The sequence below is a fragment of the Equus asinus genome, chromosome 8, assembly GCF_041296235.1.
Source record: "Equus asinus isolate D_3611 breed Donkey chromosome 8, EquAss-T2T_v2, whole genome shotgun sequence".
NCBI classification, from domain to species: Eukaryota; Metazoa; Chordata; class Mammalia; order Perissodactyla; family Equidae; genus Equus; species Equus asinus.
This window is the reverse complement of record NC_091797.1, coordinates 2,391,045-2,410,439: the sequence shown is the minus strand read 5'-3', so window position 1 is coordinate 2,410,439 and position 19,395 is coordinate 2,391,045. Positions and strand designations below refer to the sequence as shown.

At 42.2% G+C, this 19,395-nt stretch overlaps 1 protein-coding gene across 6 annotated transcripts in view; it reads left to right on the top strand.

Moving 5' to 3' along the window:
• COL19A1 (collagen type XIX alpha 1 chain) overlaps nucleotides 1–19,395 on the top strand; it is a 305,503-nt gene that overhangs the window by 264,722 nt on the left and 21,386 nt on the right. For all 6 annotated transcript variants that reach the window (XM_070514618.1, XM_070514620.1, XM_070514621.1 and 3 more), the window contains 9 exons: nucleotides 1,680–1,730; nucleotides 1,815–1,859; nucleotides 2,314–2,340; nucleotides 5,415–5,468; nucleotides 11,289–11,333; nucleotides 14,314–14,358; nucleotides 14,462–14,524; nucleotides 18,972–19,007; nucleotides 19,129–19,173. In XM_070514618.1, the coding sequence (XP_070370719.1) occupies nucleotides 1,680–1,730; nucleotides 1,815–1,859; nucleotides 2,314–2,340; nucleotides 5,415–5,468; nucleotides 11,289–11,333; nucleotides 14,314–14,358; nucleotides 14,462–14,524; nucleotides 18,972–19,007; nucleotides 19,129–19,173 (411 nt within the window). The remainder of the gene's footprint in view (nucleotides 1–1,679; nucleotides 1,731–1,814; nucleotides 1,860–2,313; nucleotides 2,341–5,414; nucleotides 5,469–11,288; nucleotides 11,334–14,313; nucleotides 14,359–14,461; nucleotides 14,525–18,971; nucleotides 19,008–19,128; nucleotides 19,174–19,395) is intronic.

Genomic DNA, 19,395 nt, shown 5'->3' with positions numbered 1-19,395 from the left:
GAGCTCATTCACAGAAAAGAAAGAGGCTTTAAAAAGAGATCCTTTCCGGCAATGGGAGTTGGTACAGAAGTCGGTATTACGCTATGTGTGTTCATTACCTTCCATGATGTCTGAGAGGCAAGGAGATTCTGTTTCTGTAGCAGCTAGTGAATGAAATGTATGAGAGCCGTGGACGTTTCCACGCTCACCATCGAGACAGGTGTGCACTTTCTAGGCTGCAGACAGGATGGCTGCCTCTCTCTGTGGCAAGTCTGCCCTCATGTGGGGCCACAATCAAATCGCAGCAGAGCTCCCGTCCAGGCCAAATGTTCTTTTCCACCCTGCCTCATAGGAAGAGTTGAAGAAGCCAAACTCCCACAAGAAGGGGCAGAATTTGCCTGTGACTTTCTAAAGACAACGAAGATATGTTATTAGTCAGCATGCATTGCATGCTTTGCACACATAAATGAAGAGATTTGCATTCTGTTTTCCTAAACCTGTTCTTCATTTTGTTTACTTACCTTCTCCCTTGACAAGGAAACAGGGCAGAAAGCATTTGGGGCTCAAATCCTATAATGCACTCTCTCCCCAGCGAACAGAACAGCAAAATATAACAAGAGTTCACAAAAGGGACCTATGTATTACAATGGGCTTAAGAAATCTTCCTCTTCCCCCTGAATTCTCCAAAATCATGTATTCTTCCAGACAGATTACATGTTGTCTTGGCTGGGAAATCTCCCCTGGGAATCTCAGACAAACTCATCCTTCATCTCTCCAGGACTCAGCACACTAAAATATAGTAGACATTCAGCAATCATCAGATGAATGGGGGGAACAACAAAGGAGCCAACAAACGGAGTATCTTTCCTTCCATCACTAGTGTTTGGAAGATGCATGCAAATCACGTTCACCAAGCACCACTGGCCACTATTGTCCCCAAAACAGTGAAATGACGGCTCCTTCAATTTTGCAACTGAAATGTGGGAATCACAAGGAGGAAAATGCAGATTATTGACTCTATGGGAATTTTTTAAAAGAAGGATAAAAGATCCTAACTAAAATTTTCATATGCAGATTTTTCCTGATTGCCAAAATGTTATGAGTTTTAAAGACTCTCCAATGAGTTCTCCTTAAGTGTTAGCTACTCTGGGACTTTCCATCCACAGGTCAATTTTATTAGGAAGTTCTTGTTCCCTGTTGTTGTGAAGAATATGTTTTATAGAAACATCCACACAGGTTGTGAGTAACCTCATCTCCTCCATTTACTCTGATTTTCTGTTTAGTATGAAGAGACTGTGGGAAAAAAATCATTCCCCAGTCACATCTTCATCAGCACTGCCGTGTTGTAGCTCACAGGCCAGCAGGCTGTAAACAGTTAGCATAAATTGGCAATTCAGAAGCTGAATTTTAGTGAGTAAATCCTATTTTCCCCTGAATGCATTAGTGTCTCATCTGTCAACCCCGGACATTGTCGCATCCACTGAGAGCGTCTGTGCGTCCAGGTGTAGCTCATGCTCCTTTACATTTTTTCTCTGCATTTGCTTTTGAAAAGCCAAAAATGGAAACACTGTATTATTTTACTTATAGTATTAAACCCACTTTCTAACATAGAATGGGAAGAATATCATTTGGTAAAAAGAGAAAAGGTGGAGATACTATTAACTTGAAGGAATAATTCTATGCCTCACTTCTTTCCTAAGGGTGTACCATTCAGTGAAGGAAATGGAATGAGCAATTTATATAAAATCCAGGTATTTACTTCTATAATTATGTAAAATCATTTTTCAGTTATGAATGACTATAAATTCTTCTCACCTTTTTTCTTTTTTTTGAAGGGAGGTGTGAATGTTCCCAGTTATCCAGGGCCACCCGGCCCCGCTGTGAGTACACTTGTTTATTACCAGGCATGTTTTCATACCTTAGCTGAACAGCCACAAAAAAAAAAAAAAAAAAACTCCTGAGTACACTGAAAAATACTTGTTACAAATATAACCAAAATTTTATGTAGGAGGAAATAAATGGAATCAATTATAATAAAACTGAGAAAATATACACAGCCAAAATAATGGGAAATAGCATTCTTCATAGCGGTGTCACTGTTAGCATTGTAAGTCTAAGAACTTAGTCAGTGTTCAGGCAACCACTGTCATAGGAGATCCAGCAAGTTATGTTGCCTCATCTTATTCTTCAAATCTAAATGTAGCAAAACGAAACTTGCAAATATTTTTATGTGCATTAAAGCAAATATACAAATTGTTTGGAAAAAAATCTTTCATATTCTGTAAGTTTGCTTCAGTTGTTATTTTAAAAATGACCTCCCATGTTTTCTTATAGGGTCCAAAAGGCGATCCTGGCCCAGCGGTAGGTACCTTCGCGTGTTTTGTGTCATTTAGAAAATGTCTTGATTAAAGTTTGAAAGAACAGCATCCGGCAGAGATGCTCTGCCATCTTAGATGTTTGTCAGTTAACATGCTGGAGGCGGCAGGCAGGCCATCAAAGAAATGCCAGCAGCAGGCTCTTCATTTTTAAGATGCATCAGTCCTGATGTTGTCACTACCATTGACGTTTGTCTCTTTGATTTGTGTGTCTTAAAAATCCCCCTGTGATGGAGGAAGGCCCATTAAAAGCTCCTGATAAATGGGACGCTTTCTTCTGATAGGACCACTTTGATGATTCATTCAATGTTCACTAGATTGTGGAGGAGAAATACTTACTGGGAAGAAATCCCTTAATACATCTGCCATCAACCCTACAAAAAAAAGAAAGGGACTGTTTATTTGCTTTGAATGTCTTAGGCAATTATTCCGTAGGAGATGCGGTGTGCTGTTGTAAACCTGCTTATTAGGGGTAATATATCAGGAGATTAACACTCAGCGCAGAAAGAGATCATGTCCTCCAGCCGCCCAAGTGATGATAATTGTTCTCAAGCATCCTTCTCAACCATGGAGCTTCACTGTAAAACTGCCAAGTTCAATTAGATTCCCTTTTTTCCTTGGCAGTTTTTCCTGTCGTGTCCTTTTCAAGCATATGCCCCAGCCTTCATATTTCATTTGTACACCCTCTTAACCTTTGTATATGTACTTGAAACTCAGATGTGCCTGAAACTGAAATAAACTTTCACGCCACTTTCCACTGCCATGTGACAAAATTTAAGGCCCTTTCATGACAGTACAATTTGGTGAAACTAGATGAATACATTTTAAAGGAGCAAAGCAACAAGCCATAAAAAGTAATCTTTTACATCTAAATATATTTTCAGAGGAGATGCATTAAAGAGCTTATCTTTTGTTGTTGGGCAATATGTATTAAAAGTCAATTTGTTTTCCCCCCAAAAGCATGATTTCAGCCCACTAATAGCACTTTCTGAACCCCAAATATGTCACTCAGAGGCATCCTTTGTTGTGTTACATGTGGTGCCCTTTCTTTATGTGGTGTCACCAGCCATATCCCTCATTCTGATTTCAGTTTGCTGTCATCCTGTTGAGAAAAGTTTGCTCCTGCATACACTTACACACAACACATCCCCCTGGGTCACACAGGGGCACCCAGACTTCTCACTGACTCTCTGAAATATTCAAGTGTTTTCATTCATAACTGCAGATGAAGATGAGAAACCTTTTAAAAAAGCATCCTAGTAAAGGATGAATTATAATTCACTTGGACTGGGAAGTGAATGACAACTAAAATGTAGACAGATTTCAGTTGAATTTGAAGACATTAGGCTTCAAATTTCTTAGCTGCCACAAAACATGAAGAATAAAAACCAACTGAAGGACGTTCCTTGAGTTTAGAGATGTGAATTAAGCGGATGAAGCACAAACCAGAAATGTAGAACCATGAAATTAAATACTGTGTGAACCTTCAGGTTTACCTTAGATAAAACTTTGAAGTTATTCTTTTGGGCTCTCTGTCAGCACCAAAATGCTACTCCATTTCCCACCACTTGCCCAGTGTGGAGAAATAATGCCCCATACCATAGAAATAAGCCAGCATGGTAGAATTAGAGGTCACAGAGTACAAAATGGAAAAGTCATGATGAGGGGGTTGAGGGGAGGTTTACTCTTCCAGCATCCTTCGATTCCCATGACACTGGATCTCCACCACTGTTTCTAATCTGTTCAGTAAACCTTTATTGATGAAAATTACCCTTAATTGAATTTATTATCTTCCAAAGTGCTCCATTTCATTCCTTTGGTATTCAATTCATAAGTGGCTTTCAATTAAATGTTTAATTATTAGCTACTTTCAAACAAATATTGATTGGTTGCTTGAGCACCTTCCTCTGTTCCAAGGATTGTTGAGAATGTAAACAGAGAGGATCACAGAGCTTGTTTCCCCTGTCAGTAACCCAGGACCTCCTTCACAGAGCGTTGTGTAAAACAGAATCTGAACATCTTTGTTTTTTCTGATTGACAGTTTACGTGTTAGTGGACATTTAAAAAGATTTCTGAAGCATAAAAAGTATCAATTCATACGCTTGTTCATTAAGTATTCTGTAATAAGGACAATATCATAAATAACAATGGCAGAGTGTTTGTGATATTTTTGAAGCAGAGTAGAATTATGCATGCAGAAATACATTTACTGATGAAATTGGGATGCTCCCTTTTCTATGTGATTATGTTGAAAGCGTCCAGTGTCCTAAGAAAATATTTGCAGTTAACATTAATATTAATGATAATTCATTAACAAGTAGATATCCAACAACTACCCACGTTTTCTGTCTTGATTTAAAAGCCCTAATGTTTATCTGCTCAAGGTTGGCAGCTTCCATCACCCTGGCTTTCCTAATGTGTTCCTTGGGGACCTATCGGCCCCAGTTAGCCTGGGCCCATACACTAGAATATGTAAAAGATTGTTAAAAATGGAATGCTTACCCGTCTCCTCTCAGGGACCCATTGGCTTGAGCAGTAGCTTTCAGAATCAGCGGACAGGCTGCTCCTGGGCCGTTCTCTGAACCACACAATTCCGTCTAGCTGCAGAAAGCAGGGAGGGATGAGGTCTTTGCTTTGAGAGTCCATCTTCAGCTACTCTTAAAGAGTTTAGCCATTTTCTCTGGGATTCTAGCAGCCCCAGGCACCTCACCAATTGGCAAACTTTATTAAAACCCAGCCTTTCCTTCTAATTCTTATTGAAATTGGACTTGTCACTGACCAGAGGGATTCATTCTGATTAGATCCTTAATCAGAATAAAAACAATTAACCAGAAAATACACTCATACTTCTCCAGGGAATAGCTTGATTCTCAAACTGTTTTCAAATGCCGAATGCAAGAATACAGATGCTTGAAAATAGAGCATACCATTTGCTTGCTACATTACCTGTCAATGCTTGAGGGGGTATTTTTTGGGGCAAAAAATATCTTTGCTTTGGAAACCAGTGCTTAAAAACCTTTTGATCGTTGCTCCTGCATTTCTTATGTTTGTTTTTAACAGGGAGAACCTGGTGCAATGGGGTTGCCAGGACTAGAGGGATTTCCAGGTATAAAGGTAAGTACAGAGGTTAGAAATGCGTTCACTGATTCGACATTCAAAAATGTTTACTGAGCACCTTCAGTTAGTCCAGGAACTGGCTTAGGTTTGGGGATCCAGAAAGGAACAAAAGAACAAAAATCACTGCCCTCCTGGAACTGATTTTCTAGGAATGGGATACAGAAACTAAAAGAATAAACATTAATAACTAATATTGTTAAGTGCTATGGAGAGAAAGAAAAAGTAGAGCAGGTTAAGGAGCACCAGGGAAGGCAGGGCGGTGAATTTAAAAAGGGGGCCTGAGAAGGCAAGATCTGAGCAAAGACTTGAAAGAGGTGAAGGGGAGTTAGCCCAGCCCCTCACTGGATCTGGAGATGGAAGGTGACTGTGCTGTACACTTGAAATTTGCTAAGAAAACAATATGGTGGCTCTGTGAGGTGATGGAGATGTTAACCAGCTGGACTGTGGTGGTTACTTTACACTGTATACATATATCAAATCATCAAGTTGTACACCTTAAATATGTACCAAAAAAAGAAAAAAGGAAGCCACAGCAGGTCTAAATGCCCTGAGACATGAGCGCTCCAGCCACATGCAAGGAGAGCAGGGGCATGCCTGTGGGGAGAGTGGTGGGAGGTGAGGGGAGAGGCAGGTGGAGGTGAGGAGCAGCCCCAGCCTGTGGTGGTACAGAGCGGGGCTCAGTATGGCCAGGACAGGACCAGCCAGTCTACAGGCACTTTGGTGGGGGTTCTGCAGCCAGGTAAGAGCAGACACTGAGAGGAAGCAATTGAACACTTGTAGAGCAACTTGACTTTCCATGATATCCAAACATGGGATCGTAGGCTCATCTTGTTCCTGATGTGTTAAAAAAATAAAGAAAGAAGTAAATAAACTGCTCCTTGACCACACAGAGTTTAAGTGCTAAGAAAGAGGCTTATTGGCCATTGTAGGGACTTTATCTTTGACTCTGAGTAAAGTACGGAGCCAGGAGTGGTTTCTGAGTGGAAGAGTGTTAGGGCCTACAGCCTGAGGAGAAGGTAGAAATGGAGAAGCCAGTGTGAAGACAATTCCCGTAATGCAGGTGGGAATTATGTCAGCTCAGATCAGAGCAGAAACAGGGAGGCAGAAGGAAGTAGCTAGATTCTGGATATATGGAGAAGGTAGAACCAATAGGATTTTATATTTTCTTTCCTTAGCCCAGCCGTTAAATGTTGCTAATCCTCCGAAATCTACTTCTCCTTCTTTCTCGCCCTGCGTTCTCTCCAGGGAGTGGCTTCAGTGATGATCTCATGCTGATGAGTCCCAGATGTCTATCTCTAGCTGAGATTTCACCCTTGAATTCTAGACCTGTGTTCACTAAGCTGCTCGGGTGTTTCCCCTGAACAGACCACCTATGCCTCAGAGTGTAGTTGTCCAAGCTCCTCACCTTCCACCTCCCTACCCACACTTTATTACAGCTTGTTTTACGTATTCAGTTGTTCCCTATCTTTGACAACTATCACTGCTGACCTTGTATGTCAGTTCAGAACACTAGGTAACAATCCTCACTTTCCTTTTCCTCTACCACCCACCTGAGCTTAATCATTACCTTCCCCTGGATCTCACCTGCTCGATCTATCTAGAGGTCGGTGACTTCTCACCAATCCTGTTACAACTCTCACAGTTTGGGCGACCACCACTTCTTATTAGCATTATGTCCATTTTTAAAAATTTAAACTAATAAAAAAAAAGTTCACCCATCTCTCTACCCCCTGCTTTTCCCCTGCCCTCCCAACCTCTAGCAACCACCAATCTGTTCTCTGTATCTATGAGCTTGGTTTTTTCCTTTTTTTAGATTCCACTTGTAAGAGAGATCATATGGTATTTGTTTTTTCTCCGACTTATTTCATTCAGCATAATTCCCTCAAGTTCCATCTATATTGTCACAAATGGCAAGCTTTCATTCTTTTTTGTGGCAGAATAATATTCCATTGTATCTATGTTTACCACAATTTCTTTATCCATTCATTCATCAATGGACATTTACGTTGTTTCCATATCTTGTCTATTGTGAATAATGCTGCAGTAAACATGGAAGTACATGTATCTTTTTGAGTTAGTGTTTTTTGTTTTCTTCAGATAAATACCCAGAACTGGGATTGCTAGATCATACAGATGTTCTATTTTTAATTTTTTGAGGAATCTTCATAGTGGCTATACCAATTAACATTCCCACAAACAGTGTACAAGGGTTCTCCTTCCTCCATATCCTCACCAACACTTGTTATTTCTTCTATTTTTTACAATAGCCATCCTAACAGGTGTGGGGTGATCTTATTGTGGTTTTGATTTGCATTTCCCTGATGATTAATGATGTTGAGCATCTTTTCATGTAGCTGTTGGCCATCTGTATGTCTTCTTGGGAAAAATGTCTATTCAGATCTTCTGTCCATTTTTTAATCAGATGGCTTGGTTTTTGCTATTGAGTTTTATGAGTTCTTTGTATATTTTGGATATTAGCCCCTTATCAGATATAGTCAACAACTCCTAGTTCCCAATAGGATTTTCTGAATGGTTGGATGTGGGTATGAGAGAATAAAGTCAAGGGTGACACCAAGTTGTTTGACCTGAGCAACTGGCATAATGGGGTGGTCATCAACTGAAATGAGGAAAGCTATAGGCAGAGCCTATTTAGGGTGAGGATGATCAGGAGTTAGTTTTGGACATGAGGTGAAATTTGGAAGTATCTGTTAGACAACAAAGTGGACATATTGCATAGGCAGTCTGTGTCGAGTTTGACAAAGGAATCTAAGTGGAGATGTAAATTTGGTTGTCATAAAAATATAGATGTTGTCTTAAAGTCAGGAGACTGAATAAGGTCACCCAGAGAGTGACAGATTTTTGAAAAAGAGAAGAAGATCAAGGACTGAGCCCTGAGGCCCTCCAACATTCAGAGATCAGGAAGAAAAGGAGGAAAGAGCAAGGGAGACAGGTGAAGTGACCAGGGAGGTAGGAAGAAAACTTGGTGTCCTGGAAGACAGGTGAAGATAATATGTCAGGGAGAAGAGAGTGATCACCTGTCTCAAACACTGCAAATAGGTCAAGTATGATGGGGATGGGGTCAAGTAGGATGGCCAAGTATTGACCAGTGGATTTAGCAATATAGAGGTCAGCTATCACCAAATAAATTATTACAATTTCACTATATTGGTAGGAGCAACTGCTAGACTTGAACGGGTTTAAGAGAGAATGAGAAAAAAAAAAATTAGAGACAGCAAATACAGTATAAATAATGCTCAAGGAGTTTTGCTGCAAAGGAAAGCAAAGAAATGGGCCAGTGGCTGCTGGAGGAAGTAGGAAGCCTAGTTAAAGTGGATTTTAAGTCCATAGAAATATCAGAATTTGTGTATGCTAAAGGAATAATCCAGTAGAAAGGGGAAGGGGAATGATGATATAGGAGGAGAGGGGAGAATTGCTGGAGTGATGTCCTTAAGAAGCTCAGAGGGAAGGGGACCTAGTGCATAAATGGAGGGTTTGGCTTCAGAGAGGAGCCTGGATCTATCTATGGTAACAAGTGGGAAAACAGAAGATGGGGTGCAGGGGCTGATATGTGGGAAGAGTAATTGGTTACAGTCTATAGAAGTTCTTTTCTGGTCGCTTAAATCTTCTCAGAGATGGAGGAAGCAAGGCCATCATTTGAGAGTGAGGTGGGGAGAAGAGGCTAGGAATTTAAGGAGAAGGACTTCTAGGAGAGAGGACCCCTCCAGGGACCACAGAGTGTGAGGCCTAGGGGCCTGCTTGAGGTTCATGGTCAAGAAGTGAGACCAGTCAGCGAGTTCTTCTCCAGCCATGTTCAGACAGGTAAAGGCACAGAATAGGAGGTGAGTTAGTTTAAGCAAGGTTCCCATTTCGACAAGTGAGTGCTAGAAGCAAGAATGGGGCAAGAGAGTCAGTGGCATGTGTACACAAGGGAGTCATTACAGCCACTGACCATGGGAGTTAAACTCATTAAGCAAGGGAGAGAGGCCATCCAGGGAGGGAAGGATAATGAAAAATTTGTAGCATCAATGGGCTGGAGGTCTTGGTGGCAGAAAAGTTTTGGGGAGTCCAAGGTACTCAATGAAGTGAGTTAGAACAGGGAAGATAGTGGTCCAGGGCTGGAATGCATGAGATTATGGAGAGGATGCAGTCACTGTTATTGACAAGGTCTCAGGTATAACTATGGAAATAGGTGGCTGATCACCAGAGGAGAGTAGTTCGAAGAACTGAGAGACCCGAACGTTGGAAGGATTGTCTTGTCAGAGAGAAGGCCTCTTAACGTCCATCTTTATCAGATATGCAAATTTTCCATTGAATAAAAAGTTCCTGTTATTCATTTCAAGGGTAAAAATCTCCTAATTTAAAAGGAGCAGAGTGAAACTGACAAGAATTACCTGTTTAAATCATTTGCCCACTTTTCTATTAGTTCTTTTTCTATTTGACTGTAAATTTGCTTTCTATATTAAAGACATTCCTTCTATCTTATATGTTGGCGTTTTTGTCCTCCTTGGTCTTTGCCTTTCATTTTATGTTAATCTTACTGTATATGTAAATATAAATTTAATGTAGTCAAATATAAAACTATTTCTCTTTATCATTTCCTGTTTTGCTTTTATGCACCAAATGACTTTTATTCTTATTCTCAATCAGAATCAGAGAGTCACATATTTTCTTCTGGTTCTTTTATGCTTCATATTTTATTTTTTACTTAATCTATATGGAATTTACATGGAGTATAATATAAGGAGGAATCAAATTTTTTTCAAAGAAATTATTCAATTATTAGCACTATTTGTTGAATAATATACCCTTTTCTTTACTAAAACCCTATTATAAGTGTTGGTCTGTTTCGGAGGTTTCCGTCATATAGCACTGATGTACTGCTTAACCGTCTGCCAATATTCCATTATTCTCATTGTTATAGCTTTATTACATAGTTAAATATTGGTATTGCTAATCCCTTTATTATCCTTCTTTTAATTTTTTTCTTTTATCCTTTCATTTATTTATTATCCTAGGTGAAATGTAATATCTTTGATCAAGCTGCAATTTCGTAAGAATCGCACTAAATTTATGAATTAGTTTGGGTAGCAATGACACTTTTACAACATTGCCTCGCCCTCCAAGAATGAAACGTTCTCTCCATTTAATCAAGTCTTCTTTTACGTCCCTGAGTGAAGTCATGAAGTTTTTTAATGCAGGTTCTGCTCCACAAAAAGTGCCATTTTATTGTCCTGTATATGATCATGAGTATTTTTAGCATTGTCAGCTTTGGCTGAAAACACCATATTGCTTTTGGAAAGAGTTGAGTCACTCTACCATTCAGAGCAATTCCAGGGATCTTCTGATTGGCCTCCCGAGGAGAACTGTGAAGTCCCTTGTTCTAAATCACTGTTTTCTAGCAGCACATCCAATGAGACAACTACAGGAAAAGCTTGTCAGAAGACATTCAACGTGCTTAGTCTTTGTAGTGCTGGTAATGAATTACTTCTGAATATGTGTAATAAAAACATTGACTAATTTTAGCTGTAGGTATGTATGGAGTCCTGTTAAAAATAGGTCACAGAAATGATAACATGAATTCTTGTTTTCATTAAGATTGCTTTAGTGTTATGAAGAAAGCTGTAAACAGGTTCAAATGGCTGCTCATTTTATTATTTCCCTATCTACCCTCTAGCTTCACACCAGCTGATATTGATAATGCTTATTAATTCCAAAGAAAAACTTTACCAAATCCAAATGATTATTTGAGCATTAATTTTATAGGTAAAGATTTTATAGATATCATTATAAGTAGCAATGTTTTTTAAATCACAACAGGGAGACCGAGGCCCAGCAGGGCCCCCAGGAATAGCCGGGATATCGGTGAGTCCGTTTTATCTCACATTACTTTGCAGGTAAACGCTTCTGTCTCCCCAGTAAACCCGCGTGGGGAGCACACTGTGACTCCTGAGGCGTTCAGCTCCTGAGACCCCCACTTACCTGGGAAGCGGTGCTTGTGACGATGCACTGATATACGAGCACAGCTTTGAAAAGCTTGTTTTGTTTCTCTATTCTGGTCATATTTCAAGGTTTCTCAATCCTCAAGACACAAAGTTCTCACCGTCAGACTTGTACTTCAGGTTCTTTGTATGAGGCCGCAGTCGGCCTGAGTTCTCCCTCAGCCCCGTGCTATTAGCAGAGCTTTATCGCTGCTAATGTCTCCTCGTAAACTAGCCCTCCAAGCCTCGCAATCATTTCTGTCGCTCTCTTGTGTCAAATGCTTTAATCTCATCAAGGTCTTTTCAGATGAATAGGAAGTGCTCCAGGAAAGGTTGAAATCATTTCTCTGAGCCTGAGGGATCGTTCTGAAATTCATTCATGATGCTCTAATTAAAATTTTGTGGCCATGCTTTACGAATACCAGCCCATTTATCCTCTTGCTGGGTGCCTCTGCAGGGTAGGCCCAGGATAGGAGAGTCGATAGAAACCACCTGCTTGAATCACAGGAACGTGAGAAATATAAGAAAGGAGCCTACCGTCACCACCCATTACCCACTGACATCTACTGACACCCAGCACCAGCCAGAGCCACCTGCCACCCCCTCACCAGCCCCATCCCTGAAAAGGCCAGTAGCCACTCTACTTCACTCTGTTCAGTTGCTGAATCTAATAACAAAAAATAAACACCCATCCGTAGTCCATAGAAACCATTCTTTATAGCGGATGAGATCCCTTTATTTAGCTACTCTAGCTCAAGTTAAATATTAGTATTATTTTAAATGTAACAAGAAAATATTTTCTTTAGCAAGCACTTCAGAATTTTTTATACAAGAAAGTATCCCTCTTGAAAGCTGGCTCACAGTTAATTCCCTTCCTCCCTTTCCCTCACTTACTACCCTTCTTCCAAACATATTTGCAACTCTGTTTCCAGAATTGCCCTGAGTCCCGGTACAACCTGCCGCCCAATACTCACACCCTGTTTTTGTTTCCATGTCATATAATGAAGCTTAATTCCCACTGTATTCACCCAGGAGTGACTACACATTACTTTTGGCTATTGCCCTAAAGTAAGTCTACGTTCAAAGAAAAAATATTGACAACCATTAAAGTATTTAAAAGATGATAGGTTAAAAGGCAATCCAAATGAAGAATTCCGAAGACATTTTTGAAGGATGCAGCGTGATTGGAATAAGGGGCTTGCCTGCCACCTATTTGGATGTCTAAGAGCTGATACGTTTGCCTAAAATGCAGTTTTCATATCTCATAATTAAGAGGATTAGCTGACATTACAGAAATAGAGAAGGGGTAAAAATGTTGCACACTGCCAACATGTAACTGTGTAATTGAAAATGCAGCTTAATTTTTTATAACTGGACCTTACTCTGGCTCAGAAAGTAAAATAGTTAAAAGATTTTCAAAACAGTGGTGATGGTTACACAACAGTGTGAATGTGTTTAATGCCACTGAATTGTACACTTAAAAATGGCGAAAATGGTAGATTTATGTTATGTGTATTTTACCACAATAAAAAATTTAAGATGGTTGTTCTGGTTGCAACAGGGTTGAGCCCCTCCCGCTCAGGTGCATCGTGGTCACTCTGCTGAGTACCAAAGGGACCCCATCGTGCTCTCCCTCGGCAATCTATCCCTCTCCAGCATATGCAGGCCCTCCAGGGTGCTCCAGGGCTTCTTTCTCTCCCTTCCTCCCAGGATGGCGTGTGGTCCAGAGGAGTCTGTAAGGGCTGGCAGTGGGCGGGGCCTCTGGTCAGCCTCCTCCCCTAGGTTCTCCTGCTTCTACCTGACTTGTGGGATTGCTGCTACCTGCTGTCAGTGTCCTGATCCTTCGTCTCAGATCTCAGGGCCCAGGCACTCTGCACCCCTCTGGCCCCCCACTAAGACCCTGTGGACATTGCCCTCTCAGCTCCAGCACACCCCCCACCTCAGGCACACAGGAGCGTCAGGAGCTCCCTCTCGCACCTGCAGGCAGCCAGGGAGCCAGGGAGCCCTCTCAGGCCCGTGTCCGCCTGGGTCTCCACTCACCATATCTGATCCTGTGAGGGAGGCTCCTCCCAGAATTCTGAACAGCAAGTGGGAAGAAGCTCTTCCTTTTCAGCTTCCCTGGCAACCCCCTGGGGTTTCTCTGATCTCAGCCCCAACCTACCCCATGTAGCTTGTCTTCCCCCACCATGTGAGGTCCAGGGAATAGGAGGTGGTTCCTTCTCAAAGGCAATATCTCTCAGCCTGGTCTGGAACCTTCAGCGCTTCCCCACCTGCAGTCTCTGCTGGTCCATCTTCCTCTCTTGTCCCTCCCTGTGGTCTCTCGACCCCGGGATTTCTCTGTGGTCAGTCCTCAAGGACACATCTATTGATGTGTATTGGAACAGGTCAACCTTGTCCTCTCCCTTTCAACAAAACACTGCTTTTCAAATCAAACAAGCTTTTTTCAGCCTATCTTACTATGAACATAAAAACCCTCTTATGAAACTCCAAGCCTAGGCAGGACCTCTTTGACCCCCTGTGCCCTCCCACCCCCCAAACTAAAGAAGAGGTGCCAATGGGCACAAGAGGGACTTCCAGAAATGAGGATACATTGTTTCACATTTTCAAAACTATTGTCCTCCCCTCCCACGCCCACCACACACGCATATGTGCCTTCAGAGAACAGCACTCCAGTCTGCACCTCAGAGCCGCAGAATCAAGTATGGGTCCCCTGGACTCTGTCCCATTAGGAAGGTCATTTCAGTGTAGAGAGAGACAGCCCTGGGAGCACAATAAACTCACGGGGCGGGTGGGGGGGAGGGAGGAGCATGTGGCATCATTCAGTAATTAGGCTCCTAATATTTCTCCTTGATTTGACTTCCCAGGGAAAACCTGGAGCCCCCGGGCCCCCAGGAGCTCCAGGGGAACCGGTGAGTTGCCAGTTACTTACATAACAGTTGTACTTGTGTTGTACCGTGTGCAGTTTTGAAGATTTTCTTGGCACTTAATGTTTGTCTGTGGCTGTGTCTACAGGGTGAGAGAGGACCTGTTGGAGATATAGGTTTCCCTGGACCAGAAGGACCCTCAGGAAAGCCAGTAAGTACTTTTTACCATTTAAAATTTGCCAGTTTGAGAAGTATTCTAAGTATTATCTCTTCCCTTATCTCCTTGGAAAATCTGAGATTTGAATAAGTAGTTTCCAAGCAAGTAGGAGCAGATTCTGCAAATCGATTTTTTGGGGTATGCTTCTCACTGAATGTCTGTGAGGGATCTTTATGTCTTAAACAGTGGTGAGAAAGGTGAGATTTTTTTTTGTTTTAAGTATCAGGAAATTAGACTCATTATTTCTTAAGTCTAATGTTCTCACTGGAGTTAAAAAAATATAATGGCCTATCACCTCCTAAAATGTAAAGAAGCTGAAGACTCACAGATATAACGCTTGGTGTTAAGCTAAAAACTAAAGCAAAAGCTTTTGTCTCAGATTCCCTTCTTTATCTGTGAGCCTTGTTCTGACACCTTCATAAATTGCTGCTGCTGAATATATTATCCCCTGGGTCCTTAAAGAGCTCTTGGCTACTGATACATTGTATTGATGTGATGTTGTAACAATCATTCCTACTAATTCAGTTAGATTCGGCACCTGTTCGTCTGGTCCCTGCTGTTTGCCAAGGATGTGCTGGGCCCTGGGGGAGGGGCTACAAAGATGAAGAAGACATGCCCCAGTCTCAGGTTTATTCTCTATAGAGGGTCACTGCTCCCGTGGCTTGTATATTTACCATGTGTGTGGGGGAAGGCAGTGCTATGAGGAGAACGGGACTGCAAGTGAACGAGCAACACAGAGTTCGAGGCGGCTGGTTAGTGTCTCTGTGAAACCTTCAGGGTCAGTGTATTCCCTGGCTGCCATCCCCCTAGAGAAGGCAACTGAGAAAATGGGAAAGATCTGCACTTTAGGAGTCAGAAAGACCTGGGTTTGGATTATGACTCAAAGCGTATTGTGAGTCACTTAAGTAATAAGCCATATGGTGAGCATCTCCAGGGCCTGGCCCTGGGAGGTGCTCGGTGAATACTGGTTTCATCCCCTTCCTCCCCTTCACCTCCTTTTACCAATGCCCCATTCCCAACCCCTGTAAGCCGCCTGGTAACTGCTTGTCATTGGGCTCCCAGGGCATTATGCAAAAAGGAACGTGTTCATTCACCAAGTATTTCTCAGTACCTACTACGTGCCAGGCACTGTTCTGGGTCCCAGCAACTCCTAGGGTTTACATTCTAGTGTAGGGACACAGACAACAAACAAACACACAATTTCAGGTAGAAGAAGATCTGAGCAGGGTAAAGTCTAGATAGCACTTAAATAGGGCCATCAAGGGCTGGCCAGGTGGCTTAGTTGTTAAGTTTGTGCTCTCTGCTTCACGGCTGGGGGTTCATAGGTTTGGATCCCGGGCGCAGACCTAGCACCACTCATCAAGCCACACTGTGGAGCATCCCACACAAAATAGAGGAAGATGGGCACAGATGCTAGCTCAGTGACAATCTTCATCAAGCAAAAGAAGGAAGATTGGCAACAGCAACACATGTTAGCTCAGGGCCAATCTTCCTCACATAAATAAATAAATAAATAAATAAATAAATAAATAAATAGGGCCATCAAAAAGGGCATGCCATTTGAGCAAATCCTGCATGAAATGAGAGATCAAGCGATGGGGAGGTCAGGGTTTCTTGTTTCAAGAAAAAGAAATGGCTCTAGAGCCTGGTGTGTTGTAGGAACAGCAAAAGGCATGAAGTCAAGAAAGAATGAACTAAGCTAAAGAAGAGGGGAAAGATGGTGAGGGGGAGGTCGGCAGTGGCCAGGCACGAGGAACTTCTGAGCTGTGAACAGAGTTTGGATTTCATTTGAAGCCTGATGGAAATCCATTGGGGCATTTGTAGCGGGGAAGGAGAAGGGCTGGACTGCACTTTAAAGGATCACCCTTCCTGTTGTGTGGAGAGCAGACTGTGGCACACAGGGTGAAAGCAGACAGAACAGTGAGGAGGCACCGCCACAACCCCCACGAGAGGAGATGGTGGTGGGAGCAGGGAGGCCATGAGAATAGGAGAATTTAGGATGCATGTTGAAGGGTCATCCAACAAGACCTGCCAATGGAGCGGATGTGGAGTGTGAGGGAGAGACAAATCAAAGCTGGGATTTGGGTTCTGAGCAATTATGCGTGAGTGGTGCCTTTGGTGAGATGGGAAAGACTGGAGATAGGTGGGCTGGGGAGGGGAAACCAAGAGTTCTCTGTTTCGGACATGTTCATCTTGAAGCTCTAGTAAATATGCAAGTGAAAATGTCAAGTAAGCAAGGGACAAGCGTCTGAAATTAATGCAGGGGCCAGGACTGGAGAGGATGGTTTGGGTATTTAAGCCCAAACCTGGATGAGATGGAGTCACTGTGGATAAGAAAGGGAGGAGAGCACTTGAACTGTTAGGAAGAAGACCCAGCAACAAGACAGAGAAGGTGCAGCCAATGGAATACGATGAAAATCAGGTCAATGAGGTTTCCAGATGTCAAGGAACTAAATGTTTTAAGAGAAAGGAGTGAGAAACAGATAAATAACATGAGAGCTGGTAATTCCCCACTGGATTGAGAAATGCAGAGGTCTTCAGAGGGAGAGATTACAGCATGTTAGTATCTTGAGAAGAAGGATCCAGTTGAGAGGGGAAATTTTGATGGTACAAGAAAGAGGCTATAAGTTTGAGGAAGGAGAGAAGCCTGGTATTCCACTCGCAGTGGAAATTGGTTCTAACAAGCAACAGGGCAGTTCATCCTTCCTAACAAGAGGGAGGGAGGCGGAAGTCGGAGTACAAGCGTGTGTGGCTTGGTTGACCCGGTGGAGGCAAGGTGCGGTGGTTCTCTCCTGTTCATTTTCTCAGTGAAAGAAGAATCGAAGTCATCAGCTGAGCGTGAGGAGTGGGGTGCTGGTGCTGGAGGTTTGAGGAGACGGGAAAACAGGTGCAAGAGTACTTTCAGAGAGAAGGGGACACAGAACGGTGGCTGGTGTTGCAGAGGGCTGCTTGCCGTCTACCGTGGAACGTTAGATTGGAACAAGTGAGCAAGGACACAGGGTTTTCTTCAACCACAGTCAGCTGCTCAGATGCAGATGTACAGTCCACAGAAAGTTGTTTATACCCAGGAGTGAGGTTCTTCCAGATAAGTGAGATGAGAGGGAAGAAAAGCAAACACGTACAGGTTATTGTAAAGATCTCTGAAAGCAGTTCTCCCCTACGGAAAGCAAGTTAGTAACACATTCATACACAAAAGAGCGCACACGTGTCTTTAGCGAATTACTAGAGATAAAAAAAAAGACTATAGGGTTATTTCTTTTCTTATATTGTTACCAAAAACGTGAGTTACTTTTTTACACTCGATATGTCTTCTTTTATTCAAGTGACACAGTTGGTTCTTTCACGTCCTCTCCTTAATCAGCTTTATCTTTCTGCCTGTGTTTCTGGATGTAATAAGTTCTTTGAACCGTAGACCTCAGGTAACAGGTTCTTAGTTAAAGTTCTCTCTATAATTCCCAGGATGTTTCAGAGATGCTGGGGGACTTTGGTTGGGTTATCAACTGTGACGGTTTTCAGTGTAATTTACAGCTGTGAGAACATGCGTTGTCGGCAGTTCCATCCTCCTGGAGTCCGTTCCAGCACAATCGGAGTCTCCTGGGCTTTTCAGAGAGCACGTCCATGCAGTTGCCTGCTGGCTACGAAATTGTTTTCTTCCTCTTGGTCTCCCTCTTCAAATCAAATCTCAAAAACACATCTGCCTGGGACTCCGGGGTCCGATTTCGCTCCAGGTGTTTTCTGTCTTACACCTCCCAGCCAATAGCTCTCCTGGGCTTATAAATCTCCAAGCTTTATTACCACCTCCAGAACTGCCTTGTAACATGCAGGAAACTTTCTGTTTTCTAATAAAAAGCCACTATTTAATACTTTCAAAAACCATGATCACAGATTTCTTACTTTCCTTTCCTGTTTTCCAACTGAAAAATAACAATTGTTCTCCAGCTGACAGTTTATTTCGTAGTAGGACCATGCTCTGGCCATGTTATGAAATTTCCCCAGCAGCAACTGGGACCATTTACTGAGAATGACTCTGTGCTGGAAAACATGTTAGAAGGTAACAATAAATGCCATATACCAGCCACCTGGCACCATGGGGTGCTTTCTCATTTCTCAGAATGTACCTAATAGAATAAGTAAGGAAAATAACCCTAGTGACTATTTACAGTGGGCTATGCATTTTCTGTTATTTCACTAAATCCTTACTTTTAAGGCCATTGTTTCACCCTCACTTTATAAATGAAGAAGCTGGTGCTGTTAAGGTTAAGTAAACAGGGCTAGTAAATGCCCAAGTCAGAATTTGAACTCAGGGCTGCCTGGTGTTTTCCACTTCACCGCACTGCCTCACCGAAATCTCAGTAGAAATATGATTAAGTCCTTAAAATTTCACCCCTTTGTTCTGTCGTTAATGCAGAAGTAGAAATATTAATCATTTTTGTCTTTATAGGGAATAAATGGAAAAGATGGATTACCAGGTGCCCAGGTATGGAAAATACCTCTTAAAATAAGTCTTCCAGTGCAAAACCGCACCCAGAACACTATCAATCAGGTTGATGGGAAATGGTGGCAAGCAGTGGTTTTTAGTGTTGACGTCTGTTTTTCAGGGCATCATGGGTAAGCCTGGAGACAGAGGCCCCAAAGGAGAACGTGTACGTATATTGCTATTGTGGTTGCTATTTCAGTCTGTCTGTTCAATGGTCCCAGCATTTCAGTTGCACAATTATCTATGTGGAACCCTGCAAATCTCCCACTATAAAATGGATACGATGTGTGTGATCCAAGGTCTCTGCTAGGCATAAAACATGACAATTAAAGGGCCCAGAAGCAGGTCATGTGACAGGTATACCTGTATGGTTGGCCTTGTATACACA